Genomic DNA, 20153 nt, shown 5'->3' on the forward strand with positions numbered 1-20153 from the left:
TTTTTATTTTATTTTATATATTTTTTATTTTTTATTTTTTTTATTTTTTTATCTAAAAATATAATATAATATGTATATTTGCATCATAAATTACTATTATTATTATTTATTTTATTTTTGCAAGCCTTCCAATATTTTTATAATATTAATATTTTTTATTATTTACATATCTTTATTAAAACTAAACAAATAAATAAAATAAACTAAATGAGCCCAAATCTACAAAAAAAAATGGGTTGGGCCTCACCTTGCTTGGGCCGGAAGGAGGGCCCAAGTGGTCTGGGCTGCGCGGAGGTCTGCCTGGCCTGCTTCCTTGGTCCGCTTGGCCCTCTCCTAAACGCACCGTTTTGGGCTCTGGAGACTCCCTCAAACGACGTCGTTTAGGCGCCGACCCTTGGAATCCTTCACTTCACTGAAACGGCGCCGTTTAGGCGTACTTACTCTGGGTATAAAATCCCTTTTCGGCTTTTTTTATTCATTTTCTCACTTTTTTTCTCTCTCTAGCCAACCTCTCCCTCTGCCTTCTCTCTAAAACTCTTCCTCTCCCCGCCGGCGCCGGTGTCTTCCCCTCTCTTCTCGCCGACCTCCCTCTCTCTTCTCCCTACTTGCCGGCAGATCTCTCTCTTTCTTCGCTCAGATCTGAACCTTCCGTCGATCTCTCTCTCTCTTCGCTCGGATCTCCCCTTCCGTCGGCCTCTCCCTTTTCTCCCGGATCTCACCCTTTTCTCCTTGTTTTTCTTTTTGTTCTTTCTCTCCCCTTTTTGTGGCTAACTGCTGTGTGTTTTTCTTTTGCAGGTTTTGCAGGGTTTTAAAGAGCCGGGTTGTCCAATTTTTTGGACAACCCGGCGAGGGGGTTCTGGCACCCCTGGGGTTGGTGGCCAGAACCCCCCATCCTGCGTAGTGGGTGGGGGATGGGAAGGCGACGGGATGGCTGGGCGTACGCCCAGCCATCCCGATTTTTTTTATTTTTTTATTTTTTTATTTTATTTATTTATTTATTTTTTTTAATTTATGTGTCTACAAGAAGCAGAGCATCAGAAACGGCATAAACACTCATTAACATGCATGAAAAGAACACATAGACCGCTTAACCAGCAACAAAATAAAAAAAGGATGATTACTCAAAAATCCTTAAAATATCCACTTATTGTTGCGCTCCGTTCTTTGCCAAGCTATCAGCCCTCTGATTGGCTTCGCTCTTGATGTGTCTAATTTCCAAGCTAGGCAGGTCAGCTATGAGTTTTACAATCTGCAATAAACATTTCCTCATCCTCCAAGGAGTTGTCACCGGCTCTTGAATCCATTTCGTCACATTACTGGAATTACTGTTAATTATTAATCTACATCTGTCTTCCCATATCGAAGCTATGAAAATAAAAAAAGCTTCCTTGACAGCTTTTAGTTCAATCTAATTCAAGTCCATAATACCTATGGACTTAAAAAAATGATTTTAACATCACCATTGCAATCTCGAAGAATACCACTTGTACCAGCAGGCCCATAACACTTTTTAGCTGCCCCACGGACATTGAATTTTCATCTCTCCCATCTTTAGAAGTTCCCATTTTATTCCTTTCTTGCCTCTCTTCTCTTGTCCAAATTAATCTGCTATGTGCAAGAGGCTGTCTGTAAACGTCTATCATCGAAAGATACTCATGAGGCCATCTTGCATTGGCCCAAGAGGCTAACTCTAATTTTTGCGAGTTCCAAGCATTGACTAGCATTCCATTCTTTGCCTGCAAAGACGGTCTCGTTCCTGCATTTCCAAATCATACAAGTGATAGCAAAATAAGCCATATTCTAGATTCTGCCATCAGCTCCCTCAAATCTACAGTCCATCCAAGACTCAAAAAACGTTCTCACATCTTTCGAGGAAGACCACACATACTCACAAGCCCTGCACCAACTTGTCCATATAACCCATGTTTCACTACATTTCGTGAACAAGTGATCACATGTCCCTCTTTCTTTGTTACACAACACAAATAACAATGAATTATTCTGCATCAGTCCCCTGTTAGCAAGCTCATCTTTAAGACTTCAACCGCTATTTTCCCATGGATAAGCTGCCACACAAAGACCTTAACCCTGAAAGGTGCCACACCCGCCCAAACAAGTTTCCAAATTCTGTCAATATTCTATTTGGGAGCCATAACCTTTTAAAATTTTCACAACATCAAACAATTTAATACCTTCATGTTACAGAAGTTGCTTATTTTGACAACAAATTCGGTATTAAGTTATAGTTCTTTTCTAAAAAAACATTAATTTAAATATTTTTATTTGAAACATAATAATCTTATTAAAATTTAGGACTATTTTTTAAATTCGTATAAAGCTATTCAAATATTATATGAAATAATGCTCGAAAAGGTTCATCTTGATCTTGTAAAAGTGTTACCTTCACTATATTTAGTACATTTAACTTTTTGCTCATATAAATAACATAAACATCATCTAATAACAACAAAAATAATGAAATCATGTGTTAAATTTTTCTTATTCGAATTTTTTATTATTTTTTTAATCTAAAGAGTTTGTGCCTTCTGGTGTTGCTGTAGAGCTCTTCTCTGGTGTTATTGGAATTTNAATTAATGGATGAAACTATATATTCTTTTAAAAAAGCTAATACTTTTACCCATTTTGTTTTTAAATTTGGTGTTAAAAATTTTGAGATTTACTATATATATATATATATTATATATAATATATATATTATATATAATTTCTTCTTTGTTTATATATTATGCGGATTATTATGCGGACTTGCACTCGAGCATTTGGCTTATTGATTAGTGTATTATCCCTCTGCCTAAAGAGTATGGTTCGAAGCCCTCTTTCTTCAATTAAAAAAAAAATTATTATGTGAACTTCAGGTAGAAAAATGTGACGTTCAAATTTTCTTATGCTGGATGTTGTGTCATCAGCATTAATCATCATTAAATACATCAAAGCTCTATCAAAGGAAACTTGATATATCTGACCAAGAAGAAAAAGAAATCATCAAAAAAAGCTGGATGTCACTTAAAACTTGGACACTTGTAAGTCGTAACTTTGCTTATAGAGTGAACTGATATGAACAATCCCATTGCGTAAGGTGTCCTGCTTGCATGTAACATGAATAGTAATGTAAGCAGCCTGGTGTCTGTTAGCCTAAGTTGCCTCAAGTTTGTAACACTTGCAACCATTTCCTCAATTTCCTCCCGTCTTCACACCACGCACCTTCTTTTAGCTCTCAATAAGAATCAAACTTAACCTCCTGACATCGTGAAATTGTTTATGTTGCCGTCAAGCCTTCCACATATTTTGTCATTCTTAACACCGCCATTGGTATTTAATATATACATGTAACTCTTCATTTGGTCACTGACTCACAAGTAGAGTATTGACATTTTACTTACCAAGATTGAAGAAAGAGCGCTACTTTCAAGGCGAAAAATACACGGTGGAATTCCTTGGCGAGCTTATTGAACCTTCTAGCCCTGGTAATGAAATGGAGCCGGGTGAGGATGGAGAAGAAGAAGGAGAGGAGATCATCTATGACGAGCTCCAGAAGCGGATGTGGAAGGATCGTTTGCGGATACAAAACATGAAGCAAAAGCGTGAGGATGACCAGGAGTCACAGTCGGAGGCCAGGGAAGAAGCATCTCGCCGCAAGAAGATGTCCAGAGCTCAAGATTCCATCCTCAAAAGCATGGTGAAAATCGTGGAAGTTTGCAAAGCACAAGGGTTCGTTTATGGGATAGTTCCCGACAAGGGTAAGCCTGTTACTGGTTCATCTGATAGCCTACGCAAGTGGTGGAAAGAGAAGGTTCATTTTGACAAAAATGCTCCTCTTGCTGTTGCTGAATTCTTGCCAGCAATTATTGAACAAGGTGAGTTGGATCCTGCTTCTTTTATGCATCTACTTCAGGAATTGCAGGATACTACTCTTGGATCACTTCTCTCTGCTCTTATGCAACACTGCATGCCTCCACAAAGGAGGTTTCCACTAGAGAAGGGTTTAGCCCCTCCTTGGTGGCCAACAGGGAACGAGATTTGGTGGGGTGAACAAGGAGTGGCCCAAGAACATGGTCCTCCTCCTTACAGAAAGCCCCACGACCTTAAAAAGGCTTGGAAAGTCAGCGTCTTGGCCGCAGTGATCAAGCACATGTCCCCAAATTTGGACAGGATGAGAAGGCTAGTGAGACAATCCAAGTGTTTGCAAGATAAGAAGACAGCCAAAGAGACTTCCACTTGGTCTAAAGTGGTTAATCATGTGAAGAAGCCCTTATGAAGCTGACTGAAAAATGTCTCAAAATCTCACCTGCAAAAGATGATGGAGGAGGAGATGATTCCGAGCATATCAATACAGATGACAAAGGCAAGCATGCTGAGAAGATTGCCAGCTCTGGAGAAAAAAGGAAGTGCAATTTTGAGCCAGAGGTTACCCTGAATACATTATATGCTTGCCAGAATGTCAAGTGCCCACAGAGCGCGTTAGAATTAGGCTTCGGGGACAGGAGCTCCAGGACTGACCATGAATCCAATTGTGCCTACCGGTCTGAAGTAAGTGATATAAACCAAGAAGACAATGAAGAATCTGATATATCTGGAAAGATCCTTCCATATGGTCATTACTCGTTCGGTCCTCAGACCAAATTGCATACAGATAGCATGGATGGTACACAGAGTACACTTTCTATGACTGGTTGGCCAGATATGGAGCTAGCAAAAGCTAATGATCGGCAGGGTATTATGCAAATGAATGAAGTTGAGGATATATCTGGCATAACTTCGCAAAACTATATAGACTATTTGGGTGCTGCAATTGAAGATCTCCCATTGCCAGCAGAATTTCTGATTCAAAGAGGAGACATGGACTGGAATATGTGTCAATTATTGCGAGAGAACTCTGATGATCAAGGATCAACTTCGATCTGGGATATGGGATTTGATGGATTGTCATAAAGATGAGTGGCTTCACTTCCAGCAGCTGATGTGCTCAATGAAATCTGTTTATTTACTAGACAAAATTCTCTTGAAGCAGAAGATTATGAAGTTTTATGCGGGGTTTTGTTTTTCTTTTCCCTTTCCCCCCTTTTCCCTTAGATTTGCTTCCTGGTGATGTCAGTGTTTCCCCCTATGTTGTATTTGGAAGCCGCATTTCATCAAAAGATATAGTGCAGTTATATCCTAGTCTACTATATATATCTCTCAGACCATTTGTTACATTTCATTCCGCCTCTGAAGAAAGAAAAAGAAAAAAGATTGAAAGTACTTTATGATCTAAACAAAATAAACAAATGACGCTTTCAGTTAGAACTCATAGAAGCTATGCCTTTTAGGCATGAAATCTTCGTAGTCCAATCTCTTTCCGCCGCAGGAATAACCTTTTCTGAATCTGTTATCGTATTTTCTTCTTACTTCTACCTCAACAGAAAAGACAGCAGAAACAGGTCTGTGATCTGAGAATCTTGACTCTCCTCGAACATAAGATAATTGCTCAATGCCTGCACCGTGCCATAATATCCTATCACACCTGTGATGTTTCAATTTCAAGAGAATCAACATTTCCGTTTAGCAATCGATTAACTGTTTACAAGTCACCCTCATCAATGTATGAAGGGAAAAGTATACCATGCAGGGGTTCGGCGTTTCTTCTTGGATTTGACAGTTTCACCAGCGTAGGAATCTGAATTATGCGAATACTTGTAAGTAGGAGCAAAGTGTATCCGTCCCTCTTTGAAACCGTTGAATACTCTTCCGGCTTCTCTCTCCATATTTAACTGCAGTCAATAGAAAAGAGCAGGTCAGCCAAGTGAAAACATAAACCAGGTTAACAATACTATGTTATTCATCCTCGGTATTTTCCTTTTCAGTTGTCTATTCGATGCATGTTGTCCACTTATCTTTCCATAGAGACTAAGATATAAATCCAAACATAATTTTCATACTGATTAAGTGAACTCGGTTGGATTTGCATGGAAGCAACATTGAGAGAAGGACTGGCCGACTTTTGACTTTGGTGTCTCAAATTTATGGCAAAGCAGGTTGTTGTTGTTGACCTTGCTTATTCATGACAAGGGTGGACATCATTATCTCAATGTCTATGCAATTTTCAAACCCCTATGAATTACTGTCCGTAAATTCCAATCCTCCCCCACTCCTCTTTCTTCCACAAGGGGCATATCATTTAGGATATTTCTTGTTTCATTAAGCCAGAGGTCTAACACAAAAGAAAGTTGTGGCCATGACTTATGAATATATCACTACTTTCTAATCTGATGGGGTTGCTTCTTTTTCTCACCACCCTGCAGAATATTTTCAACCGGAATTTTTCTTTTTCTTTTTTGTTTAGGGTTCTTCTCTTCTGGAAGGGAGGGGTAGAGGACCAGAATAGACAAAGATTACACAGCATTAGTCATGCAATCAACATAAATATGAATAGAAAAACTGAAACATTAGAATATTAAGAAAGGGGAAGAAAGATTATGCCCTTCCTCAGTTGCTTCTAGAAATTTTTATACTAATTAATCAACAGTTAGGCGGTGAGAATTATTAATCTAAAAATCTTGTTTCGTTAACGGTCAGGAGTAGTAGAAAGTGACAGACCTGATCTTTCTCCAGAAGGGTGTCCCAATCATTATCCTCCACAAGAGTCCTCGTTTTCTCGTAGCTCAGGCCTACCCGATAATTCAAATCTCCAAGCCATATTACTCGGCTGCAATATTTTTAATTTATAACAATAATCGTTAAATAAAAGGCATAGTAGAAACCAAAAAAAGGTCAATAAATTGTAAAAAAAAATTAAAATCAATACAAACATACTCATGCTCAATGATATTCTCTGGGGCTCGATGATTCGGAGTTCTGCAAATCTTGGGGAACTGTGTGCCTTTAAGGATCTCAGTAACATCGGCATTCCTCTTGAGCTCATCGCCTTCCTTCTCGCCAGAAGCTAAGTGACTACAAACGAAGCAAAAGCTTGTTTGGTGCAAGGACATGCTTACTGCTATACATCCCTGCAATATTGTAATTGTCCCGCATGAATTAACCTAGAACATTCTCAAATTATTGTCATTCAGGTTTCTAGCAATGCAATCATTGATCAGAATATGCTAATTTATAAAACCTGGATTGTTTGATTAGCTTGTAAAAGAAAATGGCTTAATAGATAGGCTGCATGCATTAATAGTTTCTCCAAACAATGCATCGAATCCCTGGAAGAAATAAAATCACCATCATTCATATATTGTTAACCTTGTTGCCAAGGCGTCCCATTATTCCTCTTCCAACGGAGGAAACCCTGAGATGAGCAATGTATGGCACTAACTCCTTTCGAGCCCATACTGAGACGAAAATTCCAACCATCTGCTTGCTAGCTATAAGGCGGTAACCCATCTCGCCAGTCGAGAAAGGTGGGGACATATCAGAAAGTGCAACCAACTCATCAACAGTACTATCAGGACGCACAGGAAGGGGACCAAGGTCTAGTTTACTTGTTAAATCACTAAGCTTCTTTTGCCTTCGCTTCTCCCGAGTTGTCGAATCAACAGGACAGTTGCAAGTCTTCAGAAGGCTACAATCAGCCCTGAAATTCTTACTCAGGACTTTGAGAGCAGGTTTGTGGAAAAAGTGAAGACTGGCAGGAGATTTTGACTCCTTCGAGTTTTTGCTGTTAGAGTGTTTCGAACCATGGCCAGAGTCAGGAGAAGAGTGGATAGCATCGTGATGCGGCCTGTTCAGTGCTTGGTTTATAAGGGCCAGCCATTTTGCAGCAGGTTCATTGTCTTCAAGTACTAGAACATTTCCCGCATTGAGTGGAACAATTTCCTGAAACCTGGGAAATCAATATTCTAAGTAAAACAAGCTCCAAAATCTTCTCATTGCAGTGCTTTTTCAAAATAACTGTTGGATTTTTGGTCTTGGAGAGAAGCTTAACAAAGTTAAAAGATAAAAGAACAGCAGCCATGAATGAGCAAGAAAAGAAACACCAAGAGAACCGAGACTTAATAGGAAAAGGTCTGTGGAACCATATTGAAGAGCTATCAATGTGTTGGTTCATTTACTTCAATCTTCAGCATAAGTATATATACAACAATAAAAGAGTTATTGACTAGCAGTCAATAAATTGCAAAGCATTACACATCAGATCCATCTAAGGCAAGTAACCATCATTCCAAAAGAAAATCATAATTGCACTATACTTCTAGTTGCTGCAAGTCATATCAAATCTGGGGTTCATCACCTTGCAGTTTTCAAATCTTCATACACTTTACTTTAGGTAGTTTCAGTTTCCAACAATAACACTGATGGAATTCTGCATGTAAGTTTGTTATCACAGTGTCATGTATCACTTCAATAAAAGCAGGAAACAAAAAGTTAACACTATTTCTTTCTTATGATCTTGCTACAGGTGTCTCCAAACTATTCTTTCTAGGATGGAGCTTGGGTTATTGTTCGATACTTAATAAAAAAAAGCCGACATAGACCAGAAACTGAAAGAACACAATCGTGAGTCAGTCATACCCACAGACATATATATCTGCAGAGCTCTCCATTAGCAAGAAATTCTCCAGGTTCATGTCACTGTTGGGTGTCTTCCCTCCCACATTCCAAGTTGCAACAAATATCCTGCAAGCCCAAAAATGGCATTCCTGCTGTAAGATAACATAGGCCTCATCAAAAGTAAAATGACAATTCACTGAACAGGCAAATGATAGCAAGGAATCCATACCGAAAGTCCCGAATTTCTGTCACCGGTGCCATGGAACACTCGAAATTCGAGAGATTCAGCCCTTCGATTAACCCTCCACTTTCATGTTTTTCTGGGAGTAGATAAGAAATTAGCATCATGGTGTACATTATTTTTTTGTCCCTCTTCCAGTTCTAGATTCTAACACTAACAATTTGTCAATGATAAGGCCAAAGGGTCAACATCAGAGCTGAAACTTCCACTGATCCATTTATGTTTCTTCCCCTTCAATTACAAATATCTGGCTTATAAATCAAAATTTTTCTTGTTAGGTAAGCTACCAAAATTCTACAGCAGATAAGAAAAAATTTAGTCTTCCTGCGCCGGGGATACGTGGCTTATACCCTTTACACATAAAAGCAATGAAAGCTGTCATCCCCTATTATTATAACTATAAAATATCAACATTTTCATAACCACATCCTGCCTAGAACAAAGGTATGGAAAGGAAAATACGGCTCATTGCACTTAACACATTCATCATACCTGAGAAACTTTTTCTCATGAAAGGAGAGACTTCCATAAATTCTTTTCTCCGTGATGCAATCTTCTTCTCCAAATCTACCAAACATAGATATCCCATAAACGATTTAAATAACTCAAGAAAAAAAAAACATTAAAAATGATTCAAATAGTCTGAGAGAGAGAGAAGAGTAATACATACCAGGAGAAACTCCACCACAATCTGGTAATACAGAATCATCATCTGAGCCTCCTCTAACCCGTCTCTTGGAAGTAAATATCTTTGGAATAATGGACTTGATCCCAACAACATTTGAAAATTAAACAAATCAAACATACATAGAAACAATTGTTCCCATGCATAAAATCGAGAAATAACACAAAGGGTAAAGTATACCTTCTTTTTCTTGTCATTCTTGACAGAGTTATCAGGAGAGGTAACAGTGGAGGATGTGGAAGCGGTGGTGGTGGTAGTGGCAGTGGAGGAGGTTGAAGCATTGGCCTTGGTCATCCTCAGGTTGGCTTTCACTCATTAGGTTACTTCGAAAAATTATAGTACGAAATAACTGTCCAATTTCCAATGTGTAGAGCGTCAAATTACGAAGATTCGAATCCAAACAAGGCTGATTGAAAAAGAAAATTCTGGAGTCTTTGAGTACTTCATGAATTGTAAAAAGGGTTTTTTTTTTCTTTTAATTTTTTGGGAAAGAATAATGAAAAAGAATATTTTTTGTGATCCGTTTGATAGGATGAGATTTTGGCGCCAATTCTTTCGGAGAGTTTAAGACTTAAAGAGGCCAAGAGAAGAAACCGTTGAGTCACAGTTCACAAAAACTTGAATTTGCTTTATGGCTTGCTGCTCTGTCTACGCACTTCTACAACGCATCATTTTCATTTTTTTGTCCATTCCATCCTCTGCTCTGGTCTTCTTCTCTGTCAATTTATAACAAAATGTGTCGAGGAAACTTATAAATTTAGTCTAGCTCTGTTGACCAACACAGAATCTTTAACCTTAATAAATATTCTTTACCAAACTACCATTATATGTTGAATCACTTAGCAAGATTCAAGAAACAAGAAAGTAATGTAGGATAGAAGTTCTTGCCTTCCTAAATATGGGAAAGTAGCCAAGTATGATTTGATTAATGATTAATAACATTATTAAGTCACATTTTATAATTGAGAAGTTATGATTTTAGAGGATCTTGGACTCCTTGCTTAAGGAACAGGTGATCTAATAAATCAAATGCAATGACATTTAGCTCGAATAATATCTACTTCAACAATTTATATGAACATATTTGGGTCATAACAAGTGTTCACAGGATTCGAATTGATTAAACTTTTTGTTAGTTTTAGAGGAAATTGTAAGCTCAAACAAGAAAATATCAACAATAATGTACATTCTTTCATTCATCCGCCTAGCTGTTATAACTGGAATAGCTTGCCTCTTGGTCTCTTCGCTGGAAACCTGACCACTCACCCTATGCATTATGATAGGCAACTGCAAAACGTACTAGGGATTAAGCCATCTCTTTCTTACAGAGAATTTGACAAACTAAAAAAAAAAAATCATAATGAGGCATATATACTACTGTGAATATCAATAAAGTTAATTTCAATTTAAGATTGACCATTTGAGAAATCCCTTTGCAATGTAACTTATAGAACTTTTAAGTCATGTATGTATCTGTGTCTGTATGTGTGTTTGTGTACATGAAATTTCTTGAATTAGTTACCAGGGTACCCTGGAAAAAGTTAAATTCTTGCATTTTATTGAACAGACTATATGTGGGATCTCAAATCATAGAAAGCATCAGCATTTCATGCATCTTGTTAGAAACTGCTAAATGCAGGATCCAAGTCCTGTACCATCAATTGATTTTGATGTCCGTAAATAGAATGGAAGCAATAATCAAATCATTTCTGAACCTAGATAGAAGCATGATACAAAAACAGAAAACACCAATTCAAGCAATTACTTCAATTGTCAATGCCTACAATGATGCCTTGAAGTCCATTGAGGAGACACCTTTCTGTGGCAGTGTTGAGTCATGGCAAGCATAGCTGTCATCTGTGCACGAATCAGTAATGATGTATAGATTGTGTCGACAGGTGTATTGCTTATTCTCCTGCCAGCTTCGACAGCTCCCTTACACCTTTCTTGATTAAAGGACCATCAACACAACCAGTGAACAAATTTTTCTCATTCCTTAGAGATTCATTATGTCGAATTAATATCAAAGAAGATTCCATTACAACAAAATTCACAAAGCCAAGATTAAAAGAGGACACGTACCTTAATCTCCATAGTTAACAATAGCAAGCGGAAAACATGAAGCACCAGAGACTTTTCCTCATTTAAAACTAAACAGGAGAATGTTTCCTAACATAGGCAATATATATAATTAGTTTACGATAAGATAAACTCATCCGATCTCTTCTTTTTGTGATCATTTTTATCATGTGAGATAGATGAAACTGGATCCACCAGTGAAGAATGAGAAGACAATGATGAACTAGGTGCAACTTAGACTGTCTAGACATAGAACTTCCTTTTGTTAGCAATCTAACGTCAACTGCAAAATCCTTTGAGGTAAACTTCGATGAGTAATTCCCAAAATTTCTTTACAGAGCCCCTATCATCACCACATGACTTCAGCTGAATGGTCTCTACTGTTTGGTGGAACATGCCAGTGGCAATTTAACAATCCAATGTAACCGACCAATCAAGCCAGCAGTAAATTAATATTACAAGATATGTTTCTATGGACTGGACAATACTATTTCATAAAATACTAATGCTGACGATTACTGCCATTGCAAGATTAATAAGAACCTGATGTGCAGACGACTGCACTAAATTTCATCAATAAGCTTATAATTGAGTAATTTCATACAGAATTAGAGATTGAAAATAGACCTAATCCCCACTAAACATAACCAGAGTTAAACTTAAGGAAACGAATGATTGATTTATAACAGATTTGTCCTCCTCAACATGACTCCTTAACGTGAGTTAATTCAATCCGAAAACCCAGTTTAAAATCAAGCCAAATTATTAATTCCTTAATTTGCATAACATTTTTGTCTTAAAAAAAAATCAGAATAAAACTCCACCTAAGCTGAGATTCAACTAGACTGTCTCATGTCAACTTCACTATAAAATAGTAAAAGACAAAACCCAACCCCAAAAAACGAATTCCAGCATGCAATAAATAACTGGGATTCTGGGAAGGCAGATAAGATTTCCACTTTCCAATAAGTAACTCAATGAAATCAAACAAAACCTACAACGTATTCATCAAAGGTGTAATGGGTAAAAGGAAGGTGAAAAAATTAACTAAACAACGCCATTGCAAAGCAAAAATCAAATGGTTTAAATACAAGAAGGGAAAGCAGAGGGGAAGATAAAGATAGAACTCACTGGGGAGGTCAAATGGGTATGAATAGAACAGGCAAAGAACTGTTGGTTATGAGAGACGAGAGATACCAGGGAATGGAAATTTTAAAAGAGAAGTGACAGTTCGTATTAATTTAGCAGGGAAACGGCGAGGGGGGTGGCGGAGACTCTTTCGCCAATGCAAAAGTGGCTTGGCAACATACGTAACTGACATTGTCGTCCTTTTATGAGAATTTTTATTTTTGATCCATCATGACATGGGCCCGAGTTGGCCTGCTAGATCCTGGTCACACACGAATCTGTTACCTGAATCAAGATTTGATGGAGAAATTGAAAGAAATATGGAATAATATAAAATTTAGATTATTGTGTATTTTTTCCCTAATAATATAGTAAGATTTGGGTTATATTCATTCTAGCTTTTTTTTTTTTTAGAAAAACATAGGACTAATTAATCATGTTTAAGTTCAGGTTGAACCATATTTAACCAAGCCCAGCTCATAAATCTTATACTGAATTTGCAATTGTCTATCATAATTTTCTACCATTCTGACAAATGCTAATTAATATATTTAATTACAAAGTTTAAGCAAGTTGTTACAGCTTTGCTGGCTTTACATGTTTGTCCCCAATTATAATTATCAAGCTTTATAATAGTGATGCATTACAAACTAAAAGAGATGATGCATCTGAGCATTTGCAGATAAATATTATGCATTCCTTTATTTGAAGAAGATTAGATTTGATTTAATGCAAAAATTTAACTAGTTTAGAAAATGGAAGTAACAAATTGGGTCGAAAAGTTATGGATCAATATTTTGTGACAATGGAATGAGGTGTGGGTTTCGAGACTAATGATCAGTTTGTTAATGTTTTGTTGTGTTAGGAACGATCTCCCAGGACATGACTTTCTAAATGGCAACAAGATCCAATTTCTAACCCATACGAAACATCCAATAAACAAAATGAAAGACCACAATTAAGTTACCCAATCAATAAATCTAGTATTATACCATATTCCAATAGACGAAAAGACATAATGTAAAACATTCGTTTTTTTCAATGAGTAGGAGAGACATGTGCACCGATCATCAGGAAAATGACGGGTGAATATGGATCAACATGTCTTGGGCCTAAAATCAAGAGAAACACCAAGCTAAAACAACAAGAAGTACATAAATTCTCTATGCATCATCCTCCAATAACTTCTGGAGCAATTCTTGGCAGCCAGCCTCTGGCTCATCCTGGAGGAATCCCATTGCGTTTGCATAATGAAGGTTGGAAATGACACCATTGCTGCGGGTGAGAATGACAGTAGCCTTGTTACGTCTAGGATCCGCATTTCTGCAGCTGGGAATGGGGCTGCTAACAAGAGTGGCATAGCATATTTGGTCTTGGTGGTCATCTTCAACCAAAATGTCATATGTTCCAGTTGAGTCAGTCACTGCCTCAACGCTGAATTTCAGACTTAACGTGGTCCTGTCGTAGCACTTGATTTCAACCGTTGCACCTGGAAAAAAAAAAAACCATGAAAGAACTATTAAGATTAAGCATTAAACAAAAACAAATCATAATAGAAAAAGAAAGACTAAATTATACCAGGTATGTAAGAGCATTTAGATGTCTCAAAGCCAGCACGACAGCCATCACAGTAAACTTTGCCGACAATACGGAAAGGTTCCCTGCGTGCATTGACGAGCACAGGGAGAACACAGAGAGCAAGCAACAAGAACAATTTAGTAGCCATTGCCTTGGGAAGAAAAGGTAGTAGAAAAATGGCTTATCCAAGGAGAAGGAAAGACTGAAAACGGAAAATATAGGGGGAAAGAGAGTGATATTTTATAGGGGTTGTTCATGTGTAAAGTTTCAATAGTTGGGGGACTTTGAAGTTGGTCACATGCAGGAACAATATTGAAAGATTTCGCATCTTGCGGCATTTTGTTCTCAAATTTTGCAATTAATTGGGGGTCGGTCAGATCCACTTGCCAAATCCTCCGTTTGCGCCAAATTGAGTTTATGGATTCTGCAAACAATAAACTATGCTACTCCCCAACAATGTAATAAAGATGAGATTTCTTAGATACCTTAAACCAGCAACATTAAGTAACTAGTTATTATATCTTTGTGCCCAAACCGCGTATTGCATTGCAATTCTGAAGTGGAATTTCTAAGCATAAGCTTCCTAATTTCGTTGACCAAAGCTTAATCAATTAGGTAGCATTTACAATTCCAAGACCAATACTGTAATGCTCATCGTTCTGATTGGGCTGCGGAAATAGTACTGCCTTTATCATTATCTGAAGCCGGCTTGTGTTTCAGCCTAAATTGCAATAATGTCATTCAAAAGTAAGGCCCTCACGCCATGCAGAGAGCTATACTCAAAATACTAGTAACCAAATGTAAAACTAGGGAGGCAGCATCATGTAGAAACTTAAATTAACATGCATGTGCAAATGCGAACTTAATGGAAGGGGAAGCAGGGAAGAAAAGTGATTGCGTCCCTATGACATGAACAAAAAACAAAAAGAAAAGAAAAGCAAAGGTGGTCAGTTTGACTTTAATGTATGTTATGGATCCCTATGACAAAACCATGGTATTTTGCAATTTCTTTTTTCAACAAAGTGGCTAAATATTTAATGAAATTTTAAGATGAACAAGAGGGAAATCATGTGCATGAGGCGTGCGTAAATTTTGGATCAAAAGTCAATTACAGCTGCATCACATGAAGCTCACAAACAAGCATGATTTTTTTTTCTTCTTAAATGGTAATGAATTATCGAAAAACTCAAGTAACTATGAGTTTTTCTTTATCAAGAAATCCCATTTGGATAAGAATTTGGGTTTAAATCAAGTAGCCAAAAATGCCTTGAGATTTAAATAAGAATTTTAGATTTTATAAGCCGGTTTTGCAAATTAAAAAAACTTGAATTAAAAAGAAATACATTTGAAAATTGTTTTGTAAAAATTATTTGGGAACATTTGTGATTTGAGATTTTTGAGTATATATCTGATATTAAAAGTGTTGCAGAGAATTAAAAATATGAAAAAAAAAATACATGATGTTAAAAAATAAAAAATAAGTTATTTTCCTTTGTGTTTACTTATAAACAAAGTGTCTATATATATTATTGTTACACATAATATCATACAATTCTAAAAATATAATTGAAATTTTTTTTAAAAAAAAATAAAAGTTGCTTCGAACTAGCAAATAAATAGTTATTATTCTCATTATATTTTTATTTTAAATCTAATATCTAAATAAATCAAAAGATGATATAATATTTTATACTTTTATGTATCTCACATAATATAAATTATTACCAAAAAAAGAGCAATGCTATACAATTCTAAAATGGCAATTATGTAATTTTAAGCAGGGCATTTTGTCTTTTATAGGGTTTTTGGGCTATTGAAGCCGAGAGTCCAAATTTCTCTTTGAAATAACTACCCAATGGGCCAGTCGTGGTAGGATAGGACTGATCACCTAAGGTCCTAGCCAATAGCCACTGGCGTTGTCAAATTCACAGATGACCTTTTCTGGCTTTGGGTGGGGCCTGGCTGGAGGGGTTTTGGCCTTTGCCTGTCTGGGAGTTGGTGTAGGAGATATTGCATCTGTACCCATATAGAGGTAGGCATCGGCTGCTCAGCTTTCAATCTCAGTGATATTTAGTGAAAACTGGGATGAATTTTTTAAATTTATAAATAATTTTTTTTCTATTTAATAAATTTTAATTTTTTTCTCAATTGTCATTAGTAGTCGAGCTATCCATCCAAGCTTCTGGGCCTAATCTAAACTTGATCCAGTTTCATTAATTTATTTTATTAATAATTTTATATTTTATTAAATTCTAATCTTAACATATATTTAAAATATTAATATAAAATAATATATTGTTATTTTAATAATAAAATGACAAACCTGATTGGCCTCAAGCTTGGCTTTAAGAAAGGAGGCTCAGTAAGCTTTGACTTGTACCCAATCCAAGGACACCTCTAATTGTTAATGATATTCAACTTATAATAATCATAATTGTCTCTACTAAACAAAAAATTTTGGCTAAAAATTTATAATACATTTAAAAGTACAGATATTAGAAAATTTTTTGATTGACAAAATTGGTCATATTTGTTCATTATATTTCTAAATTGCTATTTGCAATTTTTTTATTAATATTAATAAGATTTATGTATTATATAAATATGAAAAAAATTTAGTTGTGTCGAATGATTTTCATCAAAATTGTTGTTTATTATAAACATTAATAAGATTTATCTAATTTATAGATAAAAATTTTAATTGCATTAATTTACTTCTATTAAAAATTATATATATTAATTATAGTAGTATTAAATAATTTATAAATTAATAATAAAAATTTTCAATTATATATAATTATTTTTTTATTTATTGGCAATTAACTTCATACTTGATAAATATTTGAATTTCATATATAATCATTATTTTAAAAAATAAAAAATAAATATTGACATACAATGCAGGCAACAATAAATATAAATTTTGATAAATGAAACTAAACTATACTTGCTGAGAATCCAATCCAGTATATATGATTAAGAGGGTCTAGAGAGGCGATCTGCACATAATCTTATGCCCCTCAAAGGGGTCATGGTTATGCACCTATTGAAGAGGAATTGAACTGGCTGACCCTAATGTTTTACCTCATCTACATTAATAACCGCTTTTACCCAACCCAGTTGACCTAAAATGCAAAACGAATTTACAACTCCCATTCTCACCCTGCATATGTACCAGACCCAACAGCAGGAGCATCCTGATAAAATGGTATATTTCGTTCACATCCTTTTTGAATACAAGGCTGCTTATATAACATGTATAGAAATCTATCTTTCGAAGGTAATAACATAAATCTAGGCTAGGATTATTGCAATTTCATAATTAGTAGAAACAAATAAAAAAGGAATCTCTATAATCTCTCCATAGGATCTTCTATTACAACTGTTTTTCTAACTTTACAAATGGAAATTGAACTATCTTAGCTTCGAGCTTCTCCTTGATAAAATGTCGGTCAACTTCAACATGTTTTGTCCAGTCATGTTGAATTGGGTCTTGTGAAATCTCTATGGCAGCTCTATTAAAACAGATTCATTGCTGAACCGGATGAATAACCAATCTCTTCCAATAAGTCCTTTAACCAAAGAAGCTCACAGAGGCCTTTAGCCATGCTTCTAAACTCAGCTTCTGCACTAGACAATGCAACCACCTTTTGCTTCTTACTTCTCCAAGTGATTAGGTTGCCACCCACGAAAGTGAAATATCCTGATGTAGATTTTCTGTCAGTAATACTTCCACCCCAATTCGTATCCGTATAACCATTAATATTTAAATGATTATATTTCCTAAACATGAGCCTTTTTCCTGGAGAAGACTTCAAGTACTGTAGGATTCGAAGTACAACATTCATATGTTCTTTACTAGGATTATGCATGAATTGACTTCCCAAACTCACAGCATAGGCAATATCCAGCCGTGTATGAGAAGTAAATCAGTTTGCCCATAAGTCGTTGGTACCTTTCTCTATTTGTGGGTATTTGGTTTGGGTGTTCTCCCAATCCATGTCTTCAGTTATTGCTTGGGTCCACTTTGGGTCGTTTAAGGCCTCTTGTATTGTATTTAGAATATACAAAGGCTTTGAGGAGTTGTGCTAGTTTCTGGGTACTAATATGGTTGGCAATCGGGTACTTCGTCCTTTTTCCTTCATGGTCTGGTGAGTATCGATTTGATGGCTTACCACGATTATGTCTGACAGGTAATTTGTAGCCAACAGAATCATCTATAGTATTATCAGGAGAAGAGGAGTTTAGAGATTGTAGCTTAAAAGTATTTTCAAGAGAGTGGTCATTTGGCACCAAAGTGTGAGGGATGGGCTGTTCTTGTTCTTGTTCACTCTGTCTCGTCATCATCATTCGCTTCTTCTGCTCTCATTCCATCATTGGTTCCATACCTAGATCACCTTGAGTTTTTTCAAGCCTTGGTTGAGTTTCAACTAGAGCAAACGATAGTAATTGAGCTCCATCAGATTTGGTCATGCCATCAATTTCATGTTCTTTAAAGTTTGTATCGTCAAAGCTTGGCCAATTTTCCCAACTATTCACATTCTGTTCTTCACCAAGCAGCTCCCCCTGAAGAGAAGAATGAGAGTTTGGTTTTGGAAAGAAAGTTTCAGATTCAAGAAAGGTAACATCCATTGTGGTATAAAGACGCCTGGCAATGGGATCATAGCATCGATAACCTTTTTTATGTGCTGCGTACCCCAGAAAGACATAATGGATAGCACATGGATCAAGTTTGGTTCGCTGATTTTTGTGATGATGCACATAAGCCACACATCCAAATATTCGGGGCGGAAGCATCAAGACGGAAGGCAATGGTACACGGTGAGCAAGAACTTGTAATGGAGTTTCAAAGTTCAGGACTCGAGATGGAATTCGATTCAGCAAGTAAACAGCAGGAACAACTGCGTCTCTCCAATAACGTCGGGGTACATGTGTTGCTGTTAAGAGAGCTCGAGCTGTTTCGAGGATATGTCTGTTTTTTCGCTCCGCAATACCATTTTGTAGAGGTGTTTGAGAGCAAAAAGTTTCATGATACAAACCATTTTTTTGGAAATACTCTTGTAACTCATTATTGTCATATTCCCCACCATTGTCAGATCAAAGAATCTGAAGTTCAGCAGAGAATTGGGTCTTGATCATGTTTTGGAAAGAGTGAAAGATTCCAAACACTTCATTCTTATTTTTCATCAAATAAAACCAGGTCATTCGTGTGCAATCATCTACAAAGTCCATAATTGGTGTCGACCAACTTGATGCCGATCGGTGCAGCGGTAGATTCATGACTCGCTGTGGTTGAAGTCTGGTTCAGCATCTGAGATATTTTGGATGTTAAGTTTGCAAGGGATGACTTATCTCCTTGGGAATTTTTCGTTAAGGGAGTACGTTCTCCCATCGCTCTCAATCTTGTGTGTTTTGTTTTCCTTCTTTCTGCTATTCCACAGTAGAGTCTATTGCTCTGATTCCATGATAAAATGGTATATTTCATTCAAGGCCTTTTTGAATACAAGAGAATGCTTATAGAACACGTACAAAAATCTATCTTTGGAAGGTAATAACATAAATCTAGGCTAGGATTATTGAAATTTCATAATTAATGAAAACAAATAAAAAAGGAATCTCTATAAATCTCTCCACAGGATCTTCTATTATAGCTCATGCCAACACATCCATCACCAACTCGTGGTCTCCTCCACTCCTAACATTTTCCCCACTCTTGTACATACAAATACAATCTCCATCACTACTTTTCACCATAAAATGTGATGATACTCTTATTCTTATATGGGTATTCAATTTAGTGTTAAAAACATGCATCTGTTTTAATTAAAGAATTGAGTTTATATCTCATTTTCTTTCAAAAGAAAAAAAACACACACACACACACACTTGATAATGAAGAAAGGCTATCTACCATATTTAAAGAAAAGTTTAATAAAAAGAAACTCTGAACAA

General features: G+C 36.3%; 4 protein-coding genes across 4 annotated transcripts; 1 reads left to right on the plus strand and 3 right to left on the minus strand.

The window, feature by feature from the left end:
* LOC18611600 (putative ETHYLENE INSENSITIVE 3-like 4 protein) lies at positions 232-4950 on the plus strand. Its single transcript, XM_018116925.1, is given in 5 exon segments — positions 232-294; positions 796-870; positions 3413-4258; positions 4261-4425; positions 4465-4950. Coding segments are annotated over 5 exon segments (1635 nt in total).
* Positions 5066-8851, minus strand: LOC18611601 (type I inositol polyphosphate 5-phosphatase 5). The gene is made up of 7 exons (XM_018115888.1): positions 8720-8851; positions 8512-8616; positions 7243-7822; positions 6811-7004; positions 6595-6703; positions 5620-5768; positions 5066-5521 (listed from the first exon to the last, which is right to left on the minus strand). The coding sequence occupies exons 1-7, from the start codon at positions 8845-8847 to the stop codon at positions 5299-5301; spliced, it is 1488 nt and encodes a 495-aa protein (XP_017971377.1). The 5' UTR covers positions 8848-8851; the 3' UTR covers positions 5066-5298.
* LOC18611602 (2,3-bisphosphoglycerate-dependent phosphoglycerate mutase) lies at positions 10506-11657 on the minus strand. Its single transcript, XM_018116931.1, has 3 exons — positions 11499-11657; positions 11232-11273; positions 10506-10703 (listed from the first exon to the last, which is right to left on the minus strand). Exons 1-3 carry the CDS (start codon positions 11508-11510, stop codon positions 10506-10508), a joined length of 252 nt encoding a protein of 83 aa, XP_017972420.1. The 5' UTR covers positions 11511-11657.
* LOC18611603 (protein DOWNSTREAM OF FLC) lies at positions 13787-14349 on the minus strand. Its single transcript, XM_007047943.2, has 2 exons — positions 14202-14349; positions 13787-14112 (listed from the first exon to the last, which is right to left on the minus strand). Exons 1-2 carry the CDS (start codon positions 14347-14349, stop codon positions 13787-13789), a joined length of 474 nt encoding a protein of 157 aa, XP_007048005.2.

The sequence above is a fragment of the Theobroma cacao genome, chromosome 1 (assembly GCF_000208745.1).
Source record: "Theobroma cacao cultivar B97-61/B2 chromosome 1, Criollo_cocoa_genome_V2, whole genome shotgun sequence".
NCBI classification, from domain to species: Eukaryota; Viridiplantae; Streptophyta; class Magnoliopsida; order Malvales; family Malvaceae; genus Theobroma; species Theobroma cacao.

What these genes read in the sequence shown, in the direction of transcription:
- LOC18611601 (XM_018115888.1), bottom strand. Translation starts at nt 8,847, where the DNA reads ATGTACACCATGATGCTAATTTCTTATCTACTCCCAGAAAAACATGAA. An exon ending in ACAGAAATTCGGGACTTTCG is followed by an intron (nt 8,617 to 8,719) that starts GTATGGATTCCT and finishes TTGGGCTTGCAG; the next exon opens with GATATTTGTTGCAACTTGGA. An exon ending in GAGAATATCATTGAGCATGA is followed by an intron (nt 6,704 to 6,810) that starts GTATGTTTGTAT and finishes AAAATATTGCAG; the next exon opens with CCGAGTAATATGGCTTGGAG.
- LOC18611602 (XM_018116931.1), bottom strand. An exon ending in CTCAACACTGCCACAGAAAG is followed by an intron (nt 10,704 to 11,231) that starts GTGTCTCCTCAA and finishes TACGTTTTGCAG; the next exon opens with TTGCCTATCATAATGCATAG.
- LOC18611603 (XM_007047943.2), bottom strand. Translation starts at nt 14,349, where the DNA reads ATGGCTACTAAATTGTTCTTGTTGCTTGCTCTCTGTGTTCTCCCTGTG. An exon ending in TAAATGCTCTTACATACCTG is followed by an intron (nt 14,113 to 14,201) that starts GTATAATTTAGT and finishes TTTTTTTTCCAG; the next exon opens with GTGCAACGGTTGAAATCAAG.